This window comes from Bidens hawaiensis, unplaced genomic scaffold (genome assembly GCF_021521415.1).
Source record: "Bidens hawaiensis isolate Kalapana, Puna unplaced genomic scaffold, B.hawaiensis_p1.1 tig00067305_1, whole genome shotgun sequence".
NCBI lineage: Eukaryota > Viridiplantae > Streptophyta > Magnoliopsida > Asterales > Asteraceae > Bidens > Bidens hawaiensis.
In genome coordinates this window covers 38,692-60,607 of record NW_027506607.1, presented here as the reverse complement: position 1 = coordinate 60,607, position 21,916 = coordinate 38,692, and the positions used below count along the sequence as shown (strand labels likewise).

Genomic DNA, 21,916 nt, shown 5'->3' with positions numbered 1-21,916 from the left:
GAGTAGTAATATTTGCCGTTAAAAAACATTCAGTATTATATCAATTTTTGAAAACTATTTATGTTTATCGTTTGTGTTTCTACTATGTGGGACGACCCAACACATAAGTCACCCCTTGAAGTCTTCACATGAGCTTTGCTTCAACATACAATGATAAACATCATGACACTAAAAGAAGTCAAAAGATTCAAAACCTCAAAAAGATAACTATTTTAGGACCGTAACTGGCATAATTCAAGTCTTTTTTCTCCTTTACAAACCGACAATCTTCAACACATCTATCCTATGACATAAAAAACTATTCCTATATATAGTCACGCAAATCCCTTGCCATCTTTACATTGAAAAAAAACTAAGTTGAAAGATTAAACCATGGTAAACATGGGTGGACATAGATGGTGTTTCATGGCGGTTATGGTGGCGGCATGCTGGTGGAACGGTGTTGTAGGACAGCCGCAGGCTTCGGCCATATGGGTGTTCGGAGATTCATTGGTGGACAATGGGAATAACAACTACTTTGTGAGGTCCTTTGCTAAAGCTAATTATTATCCTTATGGCATCGATTACTACCGCGGTCCTACGGGTAGATTCTGTAATGGAAGAACGTTCACTGACATTCTTGGTATAATATATAAACTCAATAAATTTGATTTGTTAGTTCTATGTGTAAATTTTAGTCGTGCCACAAACTGATTTTTGTATGCAGGAGATTGGATGAAAGTAGCGGCTCCGCCGCCTTTTACGGCTCCTACTACGGCCGGAAACAGGATTATGGGCGGTGTCAATTACGGTTCGGCTGCTGGTGGCATCCTTGATGAAAGTGGCCAACAATATGTAAGCATACATTTTATATACTCCAATTATTAACTTTATATTGTGATAAAATTTTGAATATATTAATTAAAAGAAAAGGCTCTGACCTCAAAACCCGATTTTTTTTGGGTAAAAGTTAAATGATTAAAACTAGCTAGGTTGTCTAATTTGATGGGTGGGTGTTTTAACCGGAAGGTTATATAACTTGTAATATATTTAAGTTTAGTTTTATCATTGTGGATTTTAATTATAAATTTTAGCTAAATTATAAATAAATAATCGCATTTTTTGTGTATTTGCTGATAATAATTTTATCTTTAAATATCTTTATCAATGGTTCAATATTTTAACTATTTTTCTCTCACTGGATCTCCGTAAAAAGACGCATAACGTCGTTATGTGTTTTTCCGAATATCAAGCCGATGTTTTAGAGCGTTTGATCGGAATAAAGGACACGAGTCGACTGATGTAAAACTTATTTTGAAGCGGTAATCCAAACAACAAAACAATTTTTCAATTCGAGTATTTGAGTTTCCAATTAACAAAAGTCAAGCAATTTGAATCACCGTTTTAAATACGTTTTACATCGACGCGTGCCTTTTTTCCGATCAAAAGACCTAAAACATAGGTTTGAAATTCGGAAAAACACTTAATGAGTATTTATAACAAAGTTCTATTGAGAGAAAAATATTCGAAATACTGAATCATTGAGAAAAATTTTTAAATGTGAGATTATTATCGATCAATATATAAAAAATGAGATTATTTATTTCCATTCTGCCTAAATTTTATTGTAAATTGAGTTGTCGGTTATAATCGATATAAGGTATTTTTTATCATGTAAATATAATAAAATATATTATTTTGAATATAAACTTAGCTTTTAAATAAACTTATGTAAAACTTTTTATTTATGACATTTCGAAAAACTTAAACATTATATTTATAAGGGGTAAGGGGTCATGTTATTTATTTTAGTGAGGATAAAAATAAAAAAAAAATGAGAATGAGTTATAGCAACGAAAACGTAAAAACGTTTTCCACCGTCTTCCTCGTTCTAAAAAAACACAATGTTGAGGAAAAAAATCGTTGTAACTTTTATTTCGTTGTGTTTTTTGTTTATGTTCGTCATTAATTGTGTCTTTTTTTGTCATTGTGTCATTTTTTATATTATGTTATATTACTCAAAATTGTGTTATATTTAATTTGGTCGGCATTGTGTTAGTATTTTGCGATCTGTTGTGTCTTTTTTATTATAATTATGTCTTTTTGTTAATTTTCGTCATTTTGTCTTTTTCTCGGCATTGTGTTTTTTCGTCTTTTTTTTGGAACGGGAATAACGGGGGAAATATTTTAGTTTTTAAAATTTTTTCGTTTTAATTTATAATTTGAGTTATTATTTTTATTATTTTATTTGAGGGGTTTTTTTTGCCACAAATTCTTCTCACACTTGTTATTTTTGTCTCTCTTTATATTTTAACATTTTTCTATTTGTAAGTTCGGTTTGTTCGCTCAAGACACACACGAGCAAACTATGTAATTTCATAAAATAATTTAAAAGTTTTTGTAGTTTCCTAAACAACCACCTTCTGATACAAATAAATAAATACATTTCATTAGTGTGGTAAATTATTGTAGGGAGACCGTATCCCGTTGAGCCAGCAAGTTGTGAACTTTGAGACAACGTTAGGCCAATTACGAACCATGATGAGCCCAACGAACCTCACTCAATTCCTCGCGAACTCAGTAGTGTTCATGGTTTTTGGTAGCAACGATTACATCAACAATTACCTAATGCCAAACCTCTATCCAACGAGCCGCTTTTACACTCCAGAAGCATTTGCCAACCTCCTTCTCAATCGTTATGCCCGTCAACTTCAGGTATAATATGTCGATAGCCCTTTTTATTTACTTGCATTTCAATTAATGTTAACCATTTATTTTTTATTAATGTGTTTGTAATATGCATGTTTAGGCACTATACAGCTTAGGACTACGAAAGTTCTTCCTACCAGGAGTCGGGCCACTTGGGTGCATACCTAACCAGTTAGCCACCGGTCAAGCCCCTCCTGGACGATGTGTTGACTCGGTGAACCAGATGATGGGGCCCTTTAACGAGGGCCTCAGAAAACTTGTTGGTCAGTTTAACGATGGCTCACACCCTGGCGCGATGTTCGTTTATGGAAACACATATGGTGTTTTTGGAGACATCTTGAATAATCCCCAAAGATATGGTATCCACTTATTCCCACAACTAAAACTCTTTAGTTCAATTTAAAGTCTCATATACTAATATTGCTTACATGAGTTTCATATCATATAACATTTAAACACGGCCAACTGCGGGGCATAAGTTGTGATTTATATGATTTTGTTGGTCAGAAGGTATTGACGGGTTCCATTAAAGTAAAATAGAGAAAAGGAAAAATAAATAAAAAGTAATTGATGGTACTTTTGGTTTACCCGTACCACATATTTAGTCTCTAACTTTGAAAATTTACAATAGTAATATTTAGTGTTCTCGAACGGGACACAAATAGCCTTTGAAGTGGATATATAGGCGTTAACTTTTCAGTTAAATTGCTTTAAAATAACCAAAATGTCCTTATCAATTGAAATAAAACAAATATTAGCAAATAAGTGAGACCAATTTGACAACATTCGAAAACTAAAAACAAATACTATTAATGTAGGACCCCACTGGACATAAGGTATTAGATAGTTTATACCATAATTAATGATATGTTTTTGTTAAATCACAGGGTTTAGGGTGAGAGATACCGCATGTTGTGGGATAGGAAGGAACCAAGGACAAATAACGTGCACCCCGTTATTAACACCATGCAACGCGAGAGACCAATACGTGTTTTGGGATGCTTTCCACCCAACTCAAGCTGCAAATGCAGTTCTAGCTCAAAGGGCATACTCTGGATCCACTACTGACTGCTTTCCCATCAACGTTCAGCAACTGGCACAAATTAAATTCTGATCATGTTTGCGCTCATGGTTTTGGTCCGTGGACCGGGTTGTTTTCTATGTACTCTTTCAAGATATTTTATGTTGGTGTGCTTTACTTGTGAAAAATATGTGTACTTTCGAATGTATAAAAGGTTGTGATGGTGCAATATGTTTGTATAAAGGTAATGTTACTAAATAAGTTTTTTTAGCAAAAGGAGTTGTTCAATTCCTTTGGTTGGTTAATGTTAATGCCAATGTCTTCAAGCCTGGATCAAATATCGATCGGGATGTCTTACCGTAGGTTGGACCGAACATTGATCTGGGTGACGTCATAAATAATAGGGACATTTACATATATCCCCTTCCTAAGTTCTCTTATTACATATTTATCCAACCCTTAAAAATCAGTTACATATTTCCTTTACTAAACAACATATAACATGTTACATATTTTCCCAGTTCATTAAAATTAACTAATGAATAACTATTTTATCCTTAATGAACTAATTAAATAACTATTTACATATATCATCTTCCTAAAAGCATCAGTTATATATATTTCTAATTTTAACCCAAAACGAGTTGGTGTTAAGACGAATATACCAAAGCTAATAAGTTCAATTAGAATTGATTTTTAATTGTTAGCAAATATTTAAAAGTATTTTTAACTATAAAATATTATATTACTATGAGATAATTTGCAGAAATGATAATAAAAATGGTTAAGTATTGTTGTTAACTGTCAAGATTCAATTTTTTTTATTTTCAATATTAATTCTTGTTTCCATCAGAAGACGAATCTTCAATCTATTCTACTTCATAAGAGTAATCCATCACCCTTCAATCAGTGAAGGATACAGGTAATTTTGATCCGATTCGGTCTTTCTGGTCGGGTCAAATCATGTCATATTAAAAAAAAGACAATCAACCAAGTATCATTTAAATACATAATAAAAATATATTATATATTAAATTGTCAGCAGTAGTAGAACTATAAAATTTCAAGTGAATGGTCCAAATTAATGCTGTCCTTATATTCACACTGCTACTTTTTTTAAACAAACTATGTACTACATACACATAATCAGTGTCAACTTTTTGATATTACTTTAATTGTCTTTTAGAGAATTTGGTAGATAATTTTTTAAGTTTTTTTTTCTAAATTAGTTTAGTAATTGATGTCTTTATGTTAAAAAAAACTAAAGAACATTTTTTTACCAACAAATTTCATTCAAATATCAAAAGAAACAACCTTGTGAAATGTATGTCTGAAAACTAAAATAAAACTAACTTAGTGAAATCAATGTTTGATAACATTTCACTTTTATCACATTTCATAACAAAAATGTCATTTTTTTCTTTTTAGATTCTTATCACTTATTTTCCGTTCCTTAACCAAACTTTTCATTCATTAACCAAGCTTTCCATACCAAATAATGCCAACCCTGCAATTATCATACCTTAGGGTAAACGTTTGCATATTGTGTGACAATAAAATCGCATTTCATGACAAAAATGCCCTTTTTTTTCTTTTTTAGATCCTTGTCACTTATTGAACTAATTTGCAAACATTTTAAAATAATTTATCTTTTTTTCTCCCTCTTCCCTCCCCATCGTCGAACCCAACACCCCCTTTTTGTTTGATTTTTTATCCCCGTTTTTAGCTAAGAATCACGAAAATGATCACATTTACCTGTTAATTGGTCAATCACGCATTCAATCATAAGTTTAATCAAGTAATTATCAGCAAATTGACACAAATCACGTCCAATATCGAATCACAGCTTACTCAACCCTCAAAACACTTTAAATACTTGTCCAAAATTCAATTCACTTGCCCTATACCATCCTATCATATTTCCGACGCTAAACCCCTAGTCAATTTCCCCTCAGAGATCGTTAAAGATTGATTTTTGACATTGCGTTCTTGGCCGAAACCCTAATATCTCGTTCTCCTTCAATTTACCTAAACTAGGTAATTGATACATACTTATGATTCGGATTTCATAGGGGAACAAAATCCCTCTGTAAATTACGATGGACATATGCCAATCGATGATCAAATAAGGATGGATTTTAGGCGCTGAAGAAGAGGATTTTGGGTGCCGAGGGGCGCAGATGGGTTGGGGCGCGGTGATGGGAGCATCAATGGGACGATGGGCGCGGATGGGTGAATATAGGTGCCCCCCTTCCCTCCCTCTCTCAACGGATATATTACCGTTGTAATATATAAAAAATACAAATTATTTTAATTATTTTCTATATAATTCAAACCATATTTCCAATTTTCACTCAAAAAACTCTCAAATTTTACTCAAACAACTCTCATTTTCAATCTAATACTCTCAAATTTCTACAACCATGGATCATTTCTCAAACCCGAATCCAAGCTCGAGCTCAAACCCGAAGCCAAACCCTAACCATTGGGATCCAACTCAAAGGTGGTGGGCTAGTATGCTTGCAAACAACAATGACCCTAACAACCCTTTCTATGCCAACCAACATCTACCCGTAATGTCTCCAACCATGAAACCATTTACCAACGATATGTTCTATAGAATGCCAATGCTGGTTATGCCTTCACAAGTAACCGAAACCCAAACAACCCAAACCCAAGTACCCGAAATCCAAGTAGATAAACCGCAAGTTTGTCGCAGACAAAGTCATAAAAAGAAGCCTGATGATGGTCAAACAACTACCGAAAGGGTCGAAAGAAAAAAGTGGGAAGCGGATGAGGAATTGGCGTTGGCGCGTGCGCGGATCAACTCATCCGATGTAACAACTCGGACTTTTTCAGATTAACAATTTATATAAATACCCGACCCGATTGGATGTCCAGGTTTTTTTATTAATATATATATATATATCGCGTTTATCGGGAAAATTTATTAATTATTAATAGTATTATTTTTTAAATATTTATATAAAATACAATTATAACTTTCAAGATTTAACAAAATTCACCCTGAAACTAAATTATTATCTTGTTTTGTATCCACTTTCAAACCCTAGGGTCTAGCTTGTAACTTTGTGATTATAACCCATTTACAACAATTGATATCTTGACCCAGATCCTAATCCGGAACCCTAAATCACGAAACCCGGTTAGCAATTGCAAAGACTTGGACCTCAATTCTCGTCGTTTTTATGGAAATTGAATCAAAGATCGTATTTTATATACCTTTTATGGCCTAACCGACGCTCTAATTACGTTAAATCAATCAATTTGATTCGTCATTCTTGTAATAAACCTAGCCGACCTATACTGACTTCGTTATTCTTATAAACTGCTGTAAAAATTTAATTAAATTTGCAGACACGATCTCCTATCCATCGCCATCAGTTACCCTCTACTTAATCAAATTATAGTAGCCGTTAGATATCTTGTTCGTCACCTATCAGCGCCGGCCTGTTCGTGTTTAATTAATTATCGTATCATCGTCGTTTGAGGTAACTAATTACATGCTCCTGCTCGTCGTTAATCGCAGTACAAAATCCCTAACACTAATTACTCGATCATAAAGCAATTTAACTGATTTGATTTCTAGGGTTCATAGTAATTTTGGGTGTGCGTATATATTGTTTCTGTATCACAGTTTGATCAAATGACCATCTAGCTCAGTTGGTTTGTGCGCTATCTGTGGACTGCTTGGTGGCTTGGGGCCCTGCCCGTGTTTTGCTTATTTTTTTTATTATTTTTAATACATATATTATAATATTAATATATCTAATAAAGTGAAGTGTATTACAAATATAACGATTAATCGATATTTTATATAAACCGACATTTTAACACGTTGTTTTTCCAAGTCTTTATTAAAAACCATGTATATATACGTGTGTGTGTAAATACATATATATATACATATGTATACATATAATAAAACTTGGGATTTATATAAATAAAAACCGATATTATATGTATAAGATTTAATTAACTTTTATAAATATCATAAATATATATGTATAAATATTTTTTAAATGATTTAAATCAACCTTTTTATATATTATAAACATATTATTTGTACCTAATAATTTTATTTATAATACTAAATATATTAACTAAAAGTTCTATAAAAATAATAAAGGTTTTAACAAATCAAAGTGATATGATTTTATCATAATAATAATAATTAATCATCTAGATTCCCGATTGTTTATTAGATTCGTTAATTATTTATATTTATTTGTTTTTGCATCTATTCTTTTGTAACATCCTAATATATTCTAATATAAATAAAGAAAGTTGCGTTAAATTGTCGTGCGTTAATAATATTAACTAACGTCTAATATGGAAAAGATCATGGACTTGGATTTAATTAAGATGGGTTAAGGGTAATGGGCCTTAGGTCCATGAGCCTTAAGGGGTATAAATACCTCCTTAAATCACCCTTAAACCCTAAACCATCATTCATTTCCATCTTATTCTCTATACATTCAAAACACACACACCACACACCACCATATACGGCCGGCGGCCGAGAGAGAGAAATGAGCAAGATCCGAGAGAGATTAAACGTTAGTTGGTATTAGATCTTTATTATACGAGATCTAGAGGGCATAAACAAGTTAAACGAGATCCAAACGAGCACTAAAGGTATGTTCTTGACCCTTTAAAGTTACATTTTTTATACACGTTTAATCTTGAAACTTGAACCTAGAATATATCAAGTATAAACGAGAGATAAAGTTGTAAACTTGATAGTAAATATGAGTGTAATGAACCCGGAAATGGAAACGGCTCGATTAAATGAACCCTTAAACTAGTATTCAACGTTTCGAGCTTAAAGTTCCAAACTTTACGTGTTTTCGGGTCAAACCATATCCAAAAACGACCATAGGATTGATCGCGAGTTGGTTAAATATCGTATCCAAGAGTTTCACGTTAAAACAGATATGATTGTGGGGGATTAAGATTGAACAGAGACGGCAGCTCGGCAACTTCGCCTGCAAGCTTAACTTCGCCTGCAAGGTTAACTTCTCCTAAGGCCAAGTTCGCCAAACTGTAACTTCGCCTGGTGACAAGTTCGCCCATAATAACTTCGCCTAAGGCTAAGTTCGCTAATGCTCAACTTCGCCTGGCATATGTTCGCTTAAGGTTAACTTCGCCAAACCTAACTTCGCTTGATGTTAAGTTCGCTTAACACTAAGTTCGCTTACAGTAAGTTCTCTTAATGTTAAGTTCGCTCAATGTTAAGTTCGCTTAACACTAAGTTCGCTTATAGTAAGTTCGCTTAATGTTAAGTTCGCTCATTGTTAAGTTCGCTTAATGATAAGTTCGCTGGAGTTAGCAAATTAGAAAGTAAATTAAAAATCTAATGAAAAATGTGTTAAGACAGTTAATGGATATAAAATTTTTCCAAGCTGACCTGGCAGCTCGACCCCAACCAGGGGCTCTGCCCCTTGGACCCTGCTAGGGGCTGCCGCCCCTAGACCCCGCTGCCAGGGGCGCTGCCCCCGGACCCCCGTTCGTTGTGGGTTATATAAAGATAGAAATACAATGTGAGTAGTAGTAGTTAATTGATACGTGTAAATATTATACAGTTAGCCGTGCACAGCTCAAGAAGGGAATAACGATTAACGGAGGGCGTAACAGGATTCAGGTGAGTTTCTAGCCCCATTTATGTGTTATGTTTTCGGGGCTGTGTGCATACTCAATATGTTTGTTAATACGCTTATCCTAAGAGATAAGTGTATGCCTTATGTGAATAATGTGAAATGCATGAATGATTGCTTGATGGTACGTGAACAATCTTCGGATATTGCACGTACTGTCAGGTTGTAACACTATGTATAAGGTAAGTATGATATGTATGCTTATGTGTATGAATGTGATAAAGTTAATAAAAGAAGGAAAGGATGGTTGTATGGTTGTATGGTTACGAAGAGGGTACCGGGCCCTAATAATACTCGAGGTATGATGTATAGTTGTATGGTAATGAAGAGGGAATCGAACCCAACTAATATTCGAGAACTAGGGAACCAAACCCTACTAATATTCGAGGAAAGAGGATACCGAGCCCTAATAATACTCGAGGAAAGAGGGTACCGAGCCCTAATAATACTCGAGGAAGGAGGGTACCGAGCCCTAATAATACTCGAGGAAGGAGGGTACCGAGCCCTAATAATACTCGAGAAATGTAGGGCGTAATGCTCTTTATAACGTAAGATATGAAAGCAAGTTAATACAAAAGAAAGTATGAAAGTATGAAAGTATGAAAGTATGATTGAAAGAATATAAGTTTATGTGTATTGTATAATGTATGATTAACTAGAACTCACTCAGCGTAGCTGACTTTTAGTATGCACGCAGGTGAGTAGGATGAGGCAGCTCGCTTGAGGGGACACGTGGTGTTGAATAAGATACTGGCATCGGAAGGCTCAGGGCGTGTTATGTTTTAATTACTTAGTTTTCGAAAGACAAGTTGGTTGTTTAAGACAAGTTTTGAATTGTTATGAAATGTTTTATTAAAGTTTTTATATTTCGCGAATGGTTTTTAATTAACTCTGATACTAGAACTGCGTTTATGAGTAAATCCAACACAAAAGTAGGGCTACCGGTAACGGGGCCTTACATCTTTATTAGGCATTAGCTTCAAAGCTTGTTCTACCATTCTCATCCTTATTATATTGTTATTCCTGTTTGCTCGTCTGCTAAGGTGGGTATTTCACTCCCCTTTTTTTACTTATTTTTAACTGTTTTGGGGACATATGCGTTCGTAGATATTTTCTATTATATAGTATTCAAACATAATTGTTATCCTTGTGTGTTTATTAGTCTGCCCAACTTGCTATTTGCTTACTTGCTTTATTTGAACATTATTTGCTTACTTCAAACCGATGTCCATTTTTATGGCATGGTTTAGTCCTTGTTAGGTAACCAATGTCCATTTATATGGATTGGTTGAGCCTTTTCTTATGGTTTGATTGATTGTCTATGTGCTATGGCTTAACTATATATCTCACATTAACAGTTTACACCTTTATTTATTTATTATTATTATAGTGTTTTAAATCTGGTGTTACACTCACTCAACCTAGTGTTGACAAAACATATTTGTATTTTTAACGCATATGCAGGTTATCGTGTGACGTGATTATCAAGATTGTTTGAAGCAACTTAGGATGCATGTTAAAGAAAAAGATACAAGAACTTGATTTTGGATGTTTATTGTAATTGTTTATTTATGAGTTTGATATACTTGATTATTTAATTAAATTCAATAGATATTGTCACACTTAATATTGCATAATAGTACCTTAAGAGCTGTGGGCAATCAGTTCACGCCCCGGAATTTCCGCCGTAGGTTGGGGTATGACAGATTGGTATCAGGTCTGAATGTTTAAGATAGGTCGGTAGTGGTGCCATAGTAACATGCTTAGGATCCCCATACGTGCTTATCTGTTTACCTATATGTGTTCAATTTTATATTGTTTACAGCTTTCTTAGATAATTATTTATTTATTATTTATTGTATTGTTATGAACACACACACAAACTCTGAGGCTATGCCTCAACATTCAAAGAAAAGTTTTCGAAATTAGATTGCTTTTATTTTCGGGAAATTCCTTAAGAATTCTCACTTGACTGTGAGTTGGGCCTTGACAAACGGTTCCAAGAACCAAACATATGACACTATTGCTTCTAGGGGATAACCTGACCACATTACTCGACCGTATGGACCCGAGCGAGACCCACAAATGCCATATGACCGACACCCTAGGCTGTCAACCGTAACCACATTAATGGTTGCATTCCTATAATATTTTTAAACCGAATTCACGGTGATTTGTGGCTTAATTCGGTAACTTTCCGATTAAGGTTTACGTTATTTTAAATGGTTAGTCGGGAATACCGACTATCCATTTCTCAACTTGTTTTCGTATTTTTGTTGGAGTAATCAACGTGGTGATTCACAAGATACTCCGACTACCCAATTTTTATTTCGATAGTTCGTTATTTAGTTTGGTCGGTTAAAACGCCATGTAACGCTCATCGGGCCGACAAACTTAATTGCATTGTTAGTTCGTTAATTAGTTGGGACAGTTAAAATGTCATGTAACACTCATGGGCTGTCAAAATCAATTGTTTTATTCGTTAATTTTTGTTAGGGCATTCAAATTGCCATGAAAAGCTCATGGAAGGCCAACACACAAACTTTGTTTCGTTAATTGTTTGTAAAGTTAACTCAATAAATTAAATTTTAACTTTTAAATTGATCTCCTCTAATTATCACGCATTAATCATTTTACTACAGCAAACTTATAAATATCTACGTAGTGTACCCCTACCATAGAATCTTTTACTTTTATCCCTTATGATATTTCTCTATTCATAAAAGTTTCTATTATTCAAATAATTTCCTCAACTTATCTTTAACCTTTTAAGTCTTAATTTTTTATCCTTATAGAATGTTTTCACTAAGAAATCACCGCCGTCACCAACGTTCATCTGGTTCACGTGATCGCCGCTTGGCTGCTAGGATCACAAAAGAATTCGTTGTTTCAATGCCCACGATAGTCACTCAGATCCAAAGCCTCAACTCCAACGGATACGCCTCCTCGGCCGCACCAAATAACTATGATTTCTGTAACTTTTTGAGCACCAAACCTCCATCCTTCAGTGGTGAGGAAAATGCCACCGCCTTACTTCAGTGGTTCAAGGAAATGGAAAACATCTTCATCCACTGCGAATGTCCGTATGCCAAACGGACCAAGTTCGCCTCGAGCCGATTTGAGAGTCGAGCTTTCATCTGGTGGAATTCCCTGAGGAAAATGCCACCGTTACCAACGTTCATCTGGTTCACGTGATCGCCGCTTGGCTGCTAGGATCACAAAAAAAATCGCTGCTGCAATGCCCACGATAGTCACTCAGATCCAAAGCCTCAACTCCAATGGATCCGCCTCCTCGACCGCACCAAATAACTATGATTTCCGTAACTTTTTGAGCACCAAACCTCCATCCTTCTGTGGTGAGGAAAATGCCACCGCCTTACTTAAATGGTTCGAGGAAACGGAAAACATCTTCATCCACTGCGAATGTCCGTATGCCAAACGGACCAAGTTCGCCTCGAGCCGATTTGAGAGTCGAGCTGTCATCTAGTGGAATGCCCTGAGGAATGACCAGGGGTCTGACTTTGATATCCATGCCTTGGGAGGAACTTAAGGAAGCAATGAAGAAAGAGTTTTGCCTGGAACATGAGCTGTAGAGACTTAAAGCCGAATTTTGGGAACTCAAGCAAGATAGCGGGGATAACTCTACCTACTCGAACCGTTTCCGTGATCTTAGCCGAATCGTACCCCACCTTGTAACCCCGAGCACCGCGGCATTCAGAAATTCATTCGTGGTTTACCAAACATTTTCCGTGATGTTGTGGTGAGTCGTGATCCCTTAACCGTCGGTGAGGCGATAAACCTAGCTACCTCTCTCACCGATAGTCATGTTAGGGATGGAACCTTGTCTCGCAAGAATTCCAAGCCTAATCCCAACAAGACCGAAACCGACTCATCCGCTGATGCTAAATCCGAACCCAAGCCTGCTTCCAACAACAATCACCGCAAACACCCATAACACAAGCGTAAAGCCTATGCCGTTAACCAACCCAGTAACCAACCTCCTCCTATCCAAAACCAAAGTACCCCGAACAAGAAGGCCTATGCCGGACCTTATCCCCTATGTGTCAAGTGTAACCATCACAACTCTGCTCAATCTTCTTGTTGATTATGCACCAAATGCAATCGCTTTGGGCACCTTGCTAGCACTTGTCGTGTCCCGCCTAATGCACAAGCCTCCTCACTAGCTCAACACGGTGTCCCTTATACCCGTGCTTGCTACCAGTGTGGAGACCTAAATCACCTCCGTAATACATTCGCTCAACTTATCCATGCCCATCAAGCCCAAACTAGGACTACACCCCACTACTTTACCTATGCTCACCAAATTCAAACCCATCCACCTCATGTCCCCTAAGGTCCTCCCATCAACCAGGGTCAACCTTACTTAACCCAACTCTATCAAGCTCCACACCCGAAAACTCAAGTGTACCAAGCCTACTCTACTCAAGCCCCTGTTATGCAAGTTCAACCCATTCAAGCTATCCCAAGTCAATCTACCTCAACTGCTCCTACTCCTATGAATGCAACTCCTCGTGGTGCTCCAAGTCACATCAATTAAGCTAACTAAAGACCGTGAAGATTTTTTCGTACCCTTTATCTATCTTAATTTATTTTGTCTTTTTCTTAATTACGTATTGTAACGCCTCTTTATGGCCTTGATTATTTCCCATTTGAACTATTTAAATTTTATATCATTTACCCATGAATAAAGTTTCTTTTATTTTAATAGATTGTTTATTAAAGTCTACTTTTATCTTAATTGCCTATCCTCATCCATCACAACTCATTTTACTAGCCTCAATAAATAATAAATTATCTTTTCTCAACTTTGAATACTTATACTTTTACGATTAAAAAATGTCTTAGAAATTTCCTTGCTTTATTAAAATCCTACTGCAACTTTTGAAATGGTGTTATACGTTGGTAATTTACTAGTGTTACAACTAAAACTCCTTAAAAACTTTGTTTTCTTAAAATCATGTTTTGTAACCCACACAATGGAACGAGTTATGTGGACCATCTGACGATCTAAGTAATTACGGGTCGACACGTAATTACCAAAGTCCTCGTATGGAAATCATAATTCGTATAAATTGTGTGTCATAATATAGGATCGAGATTAGTTGGGATAACGGTACAAATATAAATATGATAAGGACATGGTGGATACGGCGGTAGTACATTCTATATATAAATGTCCTAATCAGATTTTCATTTGAAGCGTTGCTTCAACTATTCAAAGTTTTGTAATATGATTTAAATAATATTTGAATTTTTCTTTTAATTTTCCTTAAAAGTTTAATGGTGTTGTTATAGTATTCTTTAATTTCAAGACAAAATTCTCTAACGTAGGGAGAGACTGTAACAACTCGGACTTTTTCGGATTAACAATTTATATAAATACCCGACCCGTTTGGATGTCCAGGTTTTTTTATTTATATATATATATCGTTTATCGTGAAAATTTATTAATATTATTATTGTTTAAATATTTATATAAAATACATTTATAACTTTCAAGATTTGATATAATTCACCCTAAAACTAAACTATCATCTTTTTTTGTATCCACTTTTAAACCCCAGGGTCTAGCTTGTAACTTTGTGATTATAACCCATTTACAACAATTGGTATCTTGACCCAGATCCTAATCCGGAACCCTAAATCACGAAACCCGATTAGCAATTGCGAAGACTTGGACCTCAATTCTCGTCATTTTTATGGAACTGAATCAAAGATCGTATTTTATATATCTTTTATGGCTTAACCGACGTTCTAATTACGTTAAATCAATCAACTTGATTCGTCATTCTTGTAATAAAACTAGCCGACCTATATCGACTTCGTTATTCTTATAAACTATTGTAAAATTTTAATTAAACTTGCAGACACGATCTCCTATCCATCGCCATCAGTTACCCTCTACTTAATCAAATTATAGTAGCTGTTTGATATCCTGTTCGTCACCTATCATCGCCGGCAAGTTCATGTTTAATTAACTATCTTATCATCGTAGTTTGAGGTATCTAATTACATGCTCTTGCTCGTCTTTAATCGCAGTACAGAAGCCCTAACACTAATTACTCGATCATAAAGCAATTTAACCGATTTGATTTCTAGGGTTCATAGTAATATTGGGTCTGCGTGTATATTGTTTCTGTATCACAGTTTGATCAAATGACCATCTGTCTCAGTTGGTTTGTGCGCTATCTGTGGACTGCTTGGTGGCTGGGGGCGCGGGTTCAAAACCCCATGCCCGTGTTTTGCTTATTTTTTTTTTTATTTTTAATACATATATTATAATATTAATATATCTAATCAAGTAATAGTGTATTACAAATATTATGATTAATCGATATTTTATAAAAACCGACATTTTAACACGTTTTTCCAAGTCTTTATTAAAAACCATGTATATATATATGTATATATATATATACATATGTATAAATATAATAAAACTTGGGATTTATATAAATAAAAACCGATATTATATATATAAGATTTAATTAACATTTATAAATATCATAAATATATATTGTATATATATATATATATTAAAGGATTTAAATCAACCTTTTTATATATTATAAACATATGATTTTTACTTAATAATTTTATTTATAATATTAAATATATTAATTAAAAGTTCTATAAAAATAATAAAGGTTTTAACAAATTTAAGTAATATGATTTTATCATAATAATAATAATAATTAATCATCTAGATTCCCGATTGTTTATTAGATCCGTTAATTATCTATATTTATTTGTTTTTGCATCTATTTTTTATTAGGCATTAGCTTCAAAGCTTGTTCTACCATTCTCATCCTTATTATATTGTTATTCCCGTTTGCTCGTCTGCTAAGGTGAGTATTTCACTCCCCTTCTTTTACTTATTTTTAACTGTTTTGGGGACATATGCGTTCGTAGATATTTTCTATTATATAGTATTCTAACGCAAATGTTTATCCTTGTGTGGTTAGCAGTCTGCCTAAGTTGCCATTTGCCTACTTGCTTTATTTGAACGTTATTTATTTACTTCGGCAACCGATGTCCATTTTTATGGCACGGTTAATTAGTCCTTTCTTGGTAACCAATGTTCATTTATATGGATTGGTTGAACCCTTTCTTATGGTTTGATTGATTGTCTATGTGCTATGGCTTAACTGTATATCTCACAGGAACAGTTTGCACTTTTATTTATTTATTATTATTATTATTGTGTCTTAAATCTGGTGTTATACTCACTCAACCTAGTGTTGACAAAACATATTTGTATTTTTAACGCATATGCTGGTTATCATGGGATGTGATTATCAAGATTGTTTGAAGCAACTTAGGATTCATGTTAGAGAAGAAGATACAAGAACTTAATTTTGGATGTTTATTGTAATTGTTTATTTATGAGTTTGATGTACTTGATTATTTAACTAAATTTAATAGATATCGTCAAACTTAATATTGCATAATAGAACCTTAAGAGATGTGGGAAATCAGTTCACGCCCCGACATTTACGCCGCAGGTTGGGGTGTGACATCCGAAGGCTCATTTAATGGTAAATTATAAAATTATTTATATAATATTTCATGTTTTGTTTTTTTTGTTGACTATTACTAAGCTTTAATATGTATCGAATGTGACGGTAAACAAGGCCCTGACTTTTGGGAAGAAATACGTACTAAGTTCTTTGCCATAATGGGTCGAGGTTGATACCGCGGGGAGTATTCCGTCTCCAAGAAATGGAAGGCAATGCGCACAAAAATGAACAACTTCTTCGACATTCACACCGCGTTACAAACAATAAAGGAAGCGGCACGTCCGATGTCAACATGATTGAGACTTGCTTAAAATAATACAGGGCCATTTATAAATCAGATTTCAATATCTTGGAAATTTGGAGGCAATGCACGAGCTCGCCAAAGTAGCATGCGGTCCCAACACAAAAATTGTAAGGCTCCGTTACTGGTGCCCTATATTTGGTGTTGGTTTACTCATAAACAGTTCTGAAAATCAGAGTTAATTAAACGTTCGCTGAACATTAAAACATTCCTAAAACATTATATATAAATCCATGACTTGTCTCAAAATAACCATTCTTGTCTTTCAAAATATCATAACATTAAACATAAACGTCTTAAGTCTTCAGATGCCAGACTCTTATTCTTCTGCCATGTGCCCTCGCTCAAGCCAGCTGTCTCATTCTACTCACCTGTGTGCATACTAAAAGTCAGCTACGTTGAGTGAGTTCTAGTTAATCAGGTAATATACAATACTTTCACCTACTTATACATACGCATCCGAATATACATATTATATTCTTAACCTGTACATCTTTCTTTCGTACATATATATATATATATATACATTCTTCATTTCATTCTTTCTTTACATACTTTGCATCTATCAATACTTTACATACTTATACGTTTTAAAAAGCATTACGCCCTACTACCTCCAGTATTATTAGGGCTCGGTCCCCTTTTTTCTGCCTTGAGTATTATTAGGGCTCAGTCCCTTTCTGCCTTCAATATTATTAGGGCTCAGTTCCTTTCTGCCTTGAGTATTATTAGAGCTTAGTCCCTTTCTGCTTTGAGTATTATTAGGGCTCAGTCCCTTTCTTCTGTACCTGGCTATCTCTTACGTTCATTCATAATATACGTACATATCATTCATACATTATACACAACATTATATCTATAATCATAACTAGCCAATACGTGCAATATCCGAAGATTGTTCACGCACCGACAACAATCATTCACATCTTTCACATAATACATATATGGCATACACTTATCTCTTAGGATAAGGGTATTAACTAATCACATAGAGTATGCACACAGCCTCGAAAACATAACAAGGAATGGGGGCTAGAACTCACCTGAATGCGGTTACGTTCACCGTTAATAGTTATTCCTTTATTGAGTTGTGTGCGGCTAACTGTATAATGATTACATGTATTAATTAACTATTGCTACTCATATCGTATTTCTATATTTATATAACCTACAACGAACTCCGTGGGCAGCGCCCCTGGCAGCGGGGTTCTAGGGGCGGCAGCCCCTAGCGGGGTCCAAGGGGCAGAGCCCCTGGCTTGGGTTAAGCTGCCAGGTCAGCTTGGAAAAATTTTATTTTCATTAACTGTCTTAACACATTTTCCATTAGGATTTTAATTTAATTTCTAATTCGCTAACTTATAAAGTTAGAGGGTTTCTTTGTAATTAAACCATTCTTCTCAAGTCCAAGGACTGTTCTATCATTCTATCAAACTTATAGTTCGTTACTTTGGTCTTAACAAATTGGGTTATCATAACGAACTGTGTAACACCCCGACCAAAGGCGGATTATACATCGGGGCGCCACATATTGTTTCATTACTCGTGACACTATTGGTGTCAATATTTATTAATACACATTTTACCGCGCACGCGCAGCGGGGAAAATAAAGAACATAAATCAAACATAAATCAATATATTATAAATTATAACATTCAAACATCATTAACTTGTCCTGATACATTTTAATTCTAGGTCCAAAAGTAAAAACGTCCTACGTGTCCACAAGCTCCAAAACAGCTACTGCAAACCTGAACATGTGTTAAAATAAACGTCAAACACTTGCGTGTTGGTGAGAAATCAAGTTTAATACAATACATAGATAACAATAAATCTGCGCGCAACATGTGTATGTCTGGTTTTCAACAAGGGTGTAATCTGATCGGGACCAACTCTAAGAGACAAGACTGCCAGTGCTCACAATTGAGCTCACAAACAAGACTAACTGTGCATGTGTAAACAAAAGAGAAAATCATAAACGAATGTTCTCCCGTGTTCATCTAATGGTACCATGAAAACTGCGGAATAGACCGTCCATACGGTTAATGATCCACACATACAAATAAACAGCCAAGTCTACGTCCTCAACACATGGGATACTGCGCGACTAAAGTTCATAAACAGTTTAAGACTCAAGTTTTGTATGAACACATGAACATCCCAAAGCATTTAAAATAAAAAGGGATTAGATACGAGATAACTCACTTGATAAACGATGCGGTGTAAGATAAAGCAAGAACCAACTTTAAACAAGCACAAGTTAACCTATAAATAAGATTATTGTTTTAATGATCTGTTTTAAGTCTTGATTATAAGTTAGCATAATTAATAAGTAAATTATTATATAATATATATATATTACCGGAAAAGCAGGGAAGAACAGGGAGGAAGACGGAGGCAGGAGAGGAAGACGGCAGAGAGAGCAAGGAGCAAGAGAACAGGAGAGATTAAGTGTTTGTGTGTGATGTGTTATGAAAATATTATTATTATTTATAGGAAAACCCTAGGAGACACAAATCCAGAAAAAGGGGAAAAGATCTTTAACAGGATCAAGCAAAAGATATCAAAAAGCATAAGAATCCAAAAAGCAAAAGATATGGAAGATATGGCAGCTGCAGAGGCAAGATAAAGCTGTCAGGGAACAGTAAAAAGCATGGGCGGGTCAGATAAAGGTACTGGTCAAGCATGGCAAAAGCAGATCTCAAAAGATTATGTCAGTCACTTTATCTGTCAACCAATGGGGTTGGTACGCATGCTGCGCCGAAAGTAACTTTTCAGACATAAAGCAGATTAGGTCAACAGCTCAAAAGATAAGACAACTCAAAAGCAACGGCTAGCGCGAAGGCAGACACAGAAGATCAAGAGAGCGCGAGCGCGAAGGCAGACAAAAACAACCTTAACGCGTCGCGGAAAGAACTATATTTCCATGCGCACTGCGGGAAGAACCACATTTCTTAGCGCGCCGCGGGAGGAACTAAGATTCCTAGCGCGCTGCGGGAAGAACTATAATTCTTCGCGCGTCGAGGGAACTACAAATCCTTAGCGCGTCGCGGGAAGCGTTCGTCTCGCGTATCGCAGGAACAGATGGTCTTCACGCAGGCTTCCTTGTAAGGAGTCTGGCGCGTGAAGCTGCCCAGACAACCTTAGGCGGGAAGGAACAAAGGACAAGCAAGGAGTTAGAAGAAAGAGGGAAACAAGGCGTAAGGGCGGGACGGCGACAAGAGGGAAAAGAAGGCGGAAAGAGAGGAGAGGGACGGGACAGCGGGAAGGAAACGAAAGGCGGGAAGGAAAATACATTAAAAATAAAGTATAAATACTAAATCATAAAAGAAAGAGATCGGGTCAGAGAAACGGGTACCTGGGTCGGGTCGGATCAGGGCAGATGTCACAGTCTCCCCTACTTTAAGAAATTTCGTCCCGAAATTTATCTCGAAGTAGGTTGCGCAGAGAACAGGTGCGGGTACTTGATCTTCATTTGATCTTCCCTTTCCCATGTAAACTCGGCTCCGCGCTTGGACTCCCAGCGAACTTTCACGATAGGGATACGACTGCGCTTGGTTTGCTTAACCTCGCGATCCATAACCTCAACAGACTTCTCAATAAAATGCATAGTTTCATCAACTTGAACTTCATCAAGTGGAATGTGAAGGTTCTCGTCAGCTAAACACTTCTTGAGATTGGATACATGGAATGTTGGATGCACATTACTGAGCGCGGGCGGCAGGTCAAGTCTGTAGGCTACTTTTCCCACACGCGCGAGAATCTTGAATGGACCAACATATCGAGGAGCAAGCTTACCCTTCTTCCCAAAGCGGACAACACCTTTCCAAGGCGACACTTTGAGGAGAACAAGATCACCAACTTGAAATTCGAGAGGCTTTCGCCTACGATCTGCGTAACTCTTCTGTCGGCTTCTGGCAGTCAGCAGATGATCACGGATCTTGGCGATTTTATCGGTTGTCTCTTGAACAAGTTCGGGTCCTGTGATTTGAGTTTCACCCACTTCGCTCCAACAAATCGGGGAGCGGCACTTACGACCGTAAAGTGCTTCAAATGGGGCCATACCAATACTGGAATGATAGCTGTTATTATAAGAGAACTCGATCAAAGGCAGGTGTGAATCCCAATTACCTCCAAAATCAAGAACACTAGATCGGAGCATATCCTCAAGAGTTTGAATAGTTCGCTCAGACTGACCGTCAGTCTGGGGATGATATGCCGTACTCATGTCCAAGCGAGTTCCTAGCGCAGATTGGAGGGATTTCCAAAAGCGAGATATAAAACGGCCATCGCGATCGGATATGATGCTCAAAGGAGTACCATGGCGGCAGACAATTTCCTTGACATAAAGCTGCGCGAGTTGCTCAACCCGGTAGTTTTCACGAATGGGCAGAAAGTGAGCAGACTTAGTCAATCGATCCACTATTACCCAAATGCTATCATGTTTGCTTGCTGTCAAAGGTAACTTGGTAATAAAGTCCATCGCTACACATTCCCATTTCCACGTAGGAATTTCTGGTTGTTCGAGCAAACCAGATGGGCGTTGGTGTTCAGCTTTTACTTTAGAACAAGTCAGACATTTAGCTACGAACACAGCAATATCCTTTTTCATACCGGGCCACCAATAAGTAATGCGCAAATCCTTGTACATCTTATCAGCGCCAGGATGAATAGAATATCGAGATTTAT

General features: G+C 35.9%; 1 protein-coding gene across 1 annotated transcript; it reads left to right on the top strand.

Moving 5' to 3' along the window:
• The first annotated feature begins 372 nt into the window (after window positions 1–372).
• Window positions 373–4,014, top strand: LOC143618277 (GDSL esterase/lipase At1g71250-like). The gene is made up of 5 exons (XM_077090552.1): window positions 373–622; window positions 707–834; window positions 2,452–2,694; window positions 2,789–3,047; window positions 3,576–4,014. The coding sequence occupies exons 1-5, from the start codon at window positions 373–375 to the stop codon at window positions 3,800–3,802; spliced, it is 1,107 nt and encodes a 368-aa protein (XP_076946667.1). The 3' UTR covers window positions 3,803–4,014.
• Window positions 4,015–21,916: the final 17,902 nt, after the last annotated feature.

What these genes read in the sequence shown, in the direction of transcription:
- LOC143618277 (XM_077090552.1), top strand. Translation starts at nt 373, where the DNA reads ATGGTAAACATGGGTGGACATAGATGGTGTTTCATGGCGGTTATGGTG. An exon ending in ATGAAAGTGGCCAACAATAT is followed by an intron (nt 835 to 2,451) that starts GTAAGCATACAT and finishes AAATTATTGTAG; the next exon opens with GGAGACCGTATCCCGTTGAG. An exon ending in GTTATGCCCGTCAACTTCAG is followed by an intron (nt 2,695 to 2,788) that starts GTATAATATGTC and finishes ATGCATGTTTAG; the next exon opens with GCACTATACAGCTTAGGACT.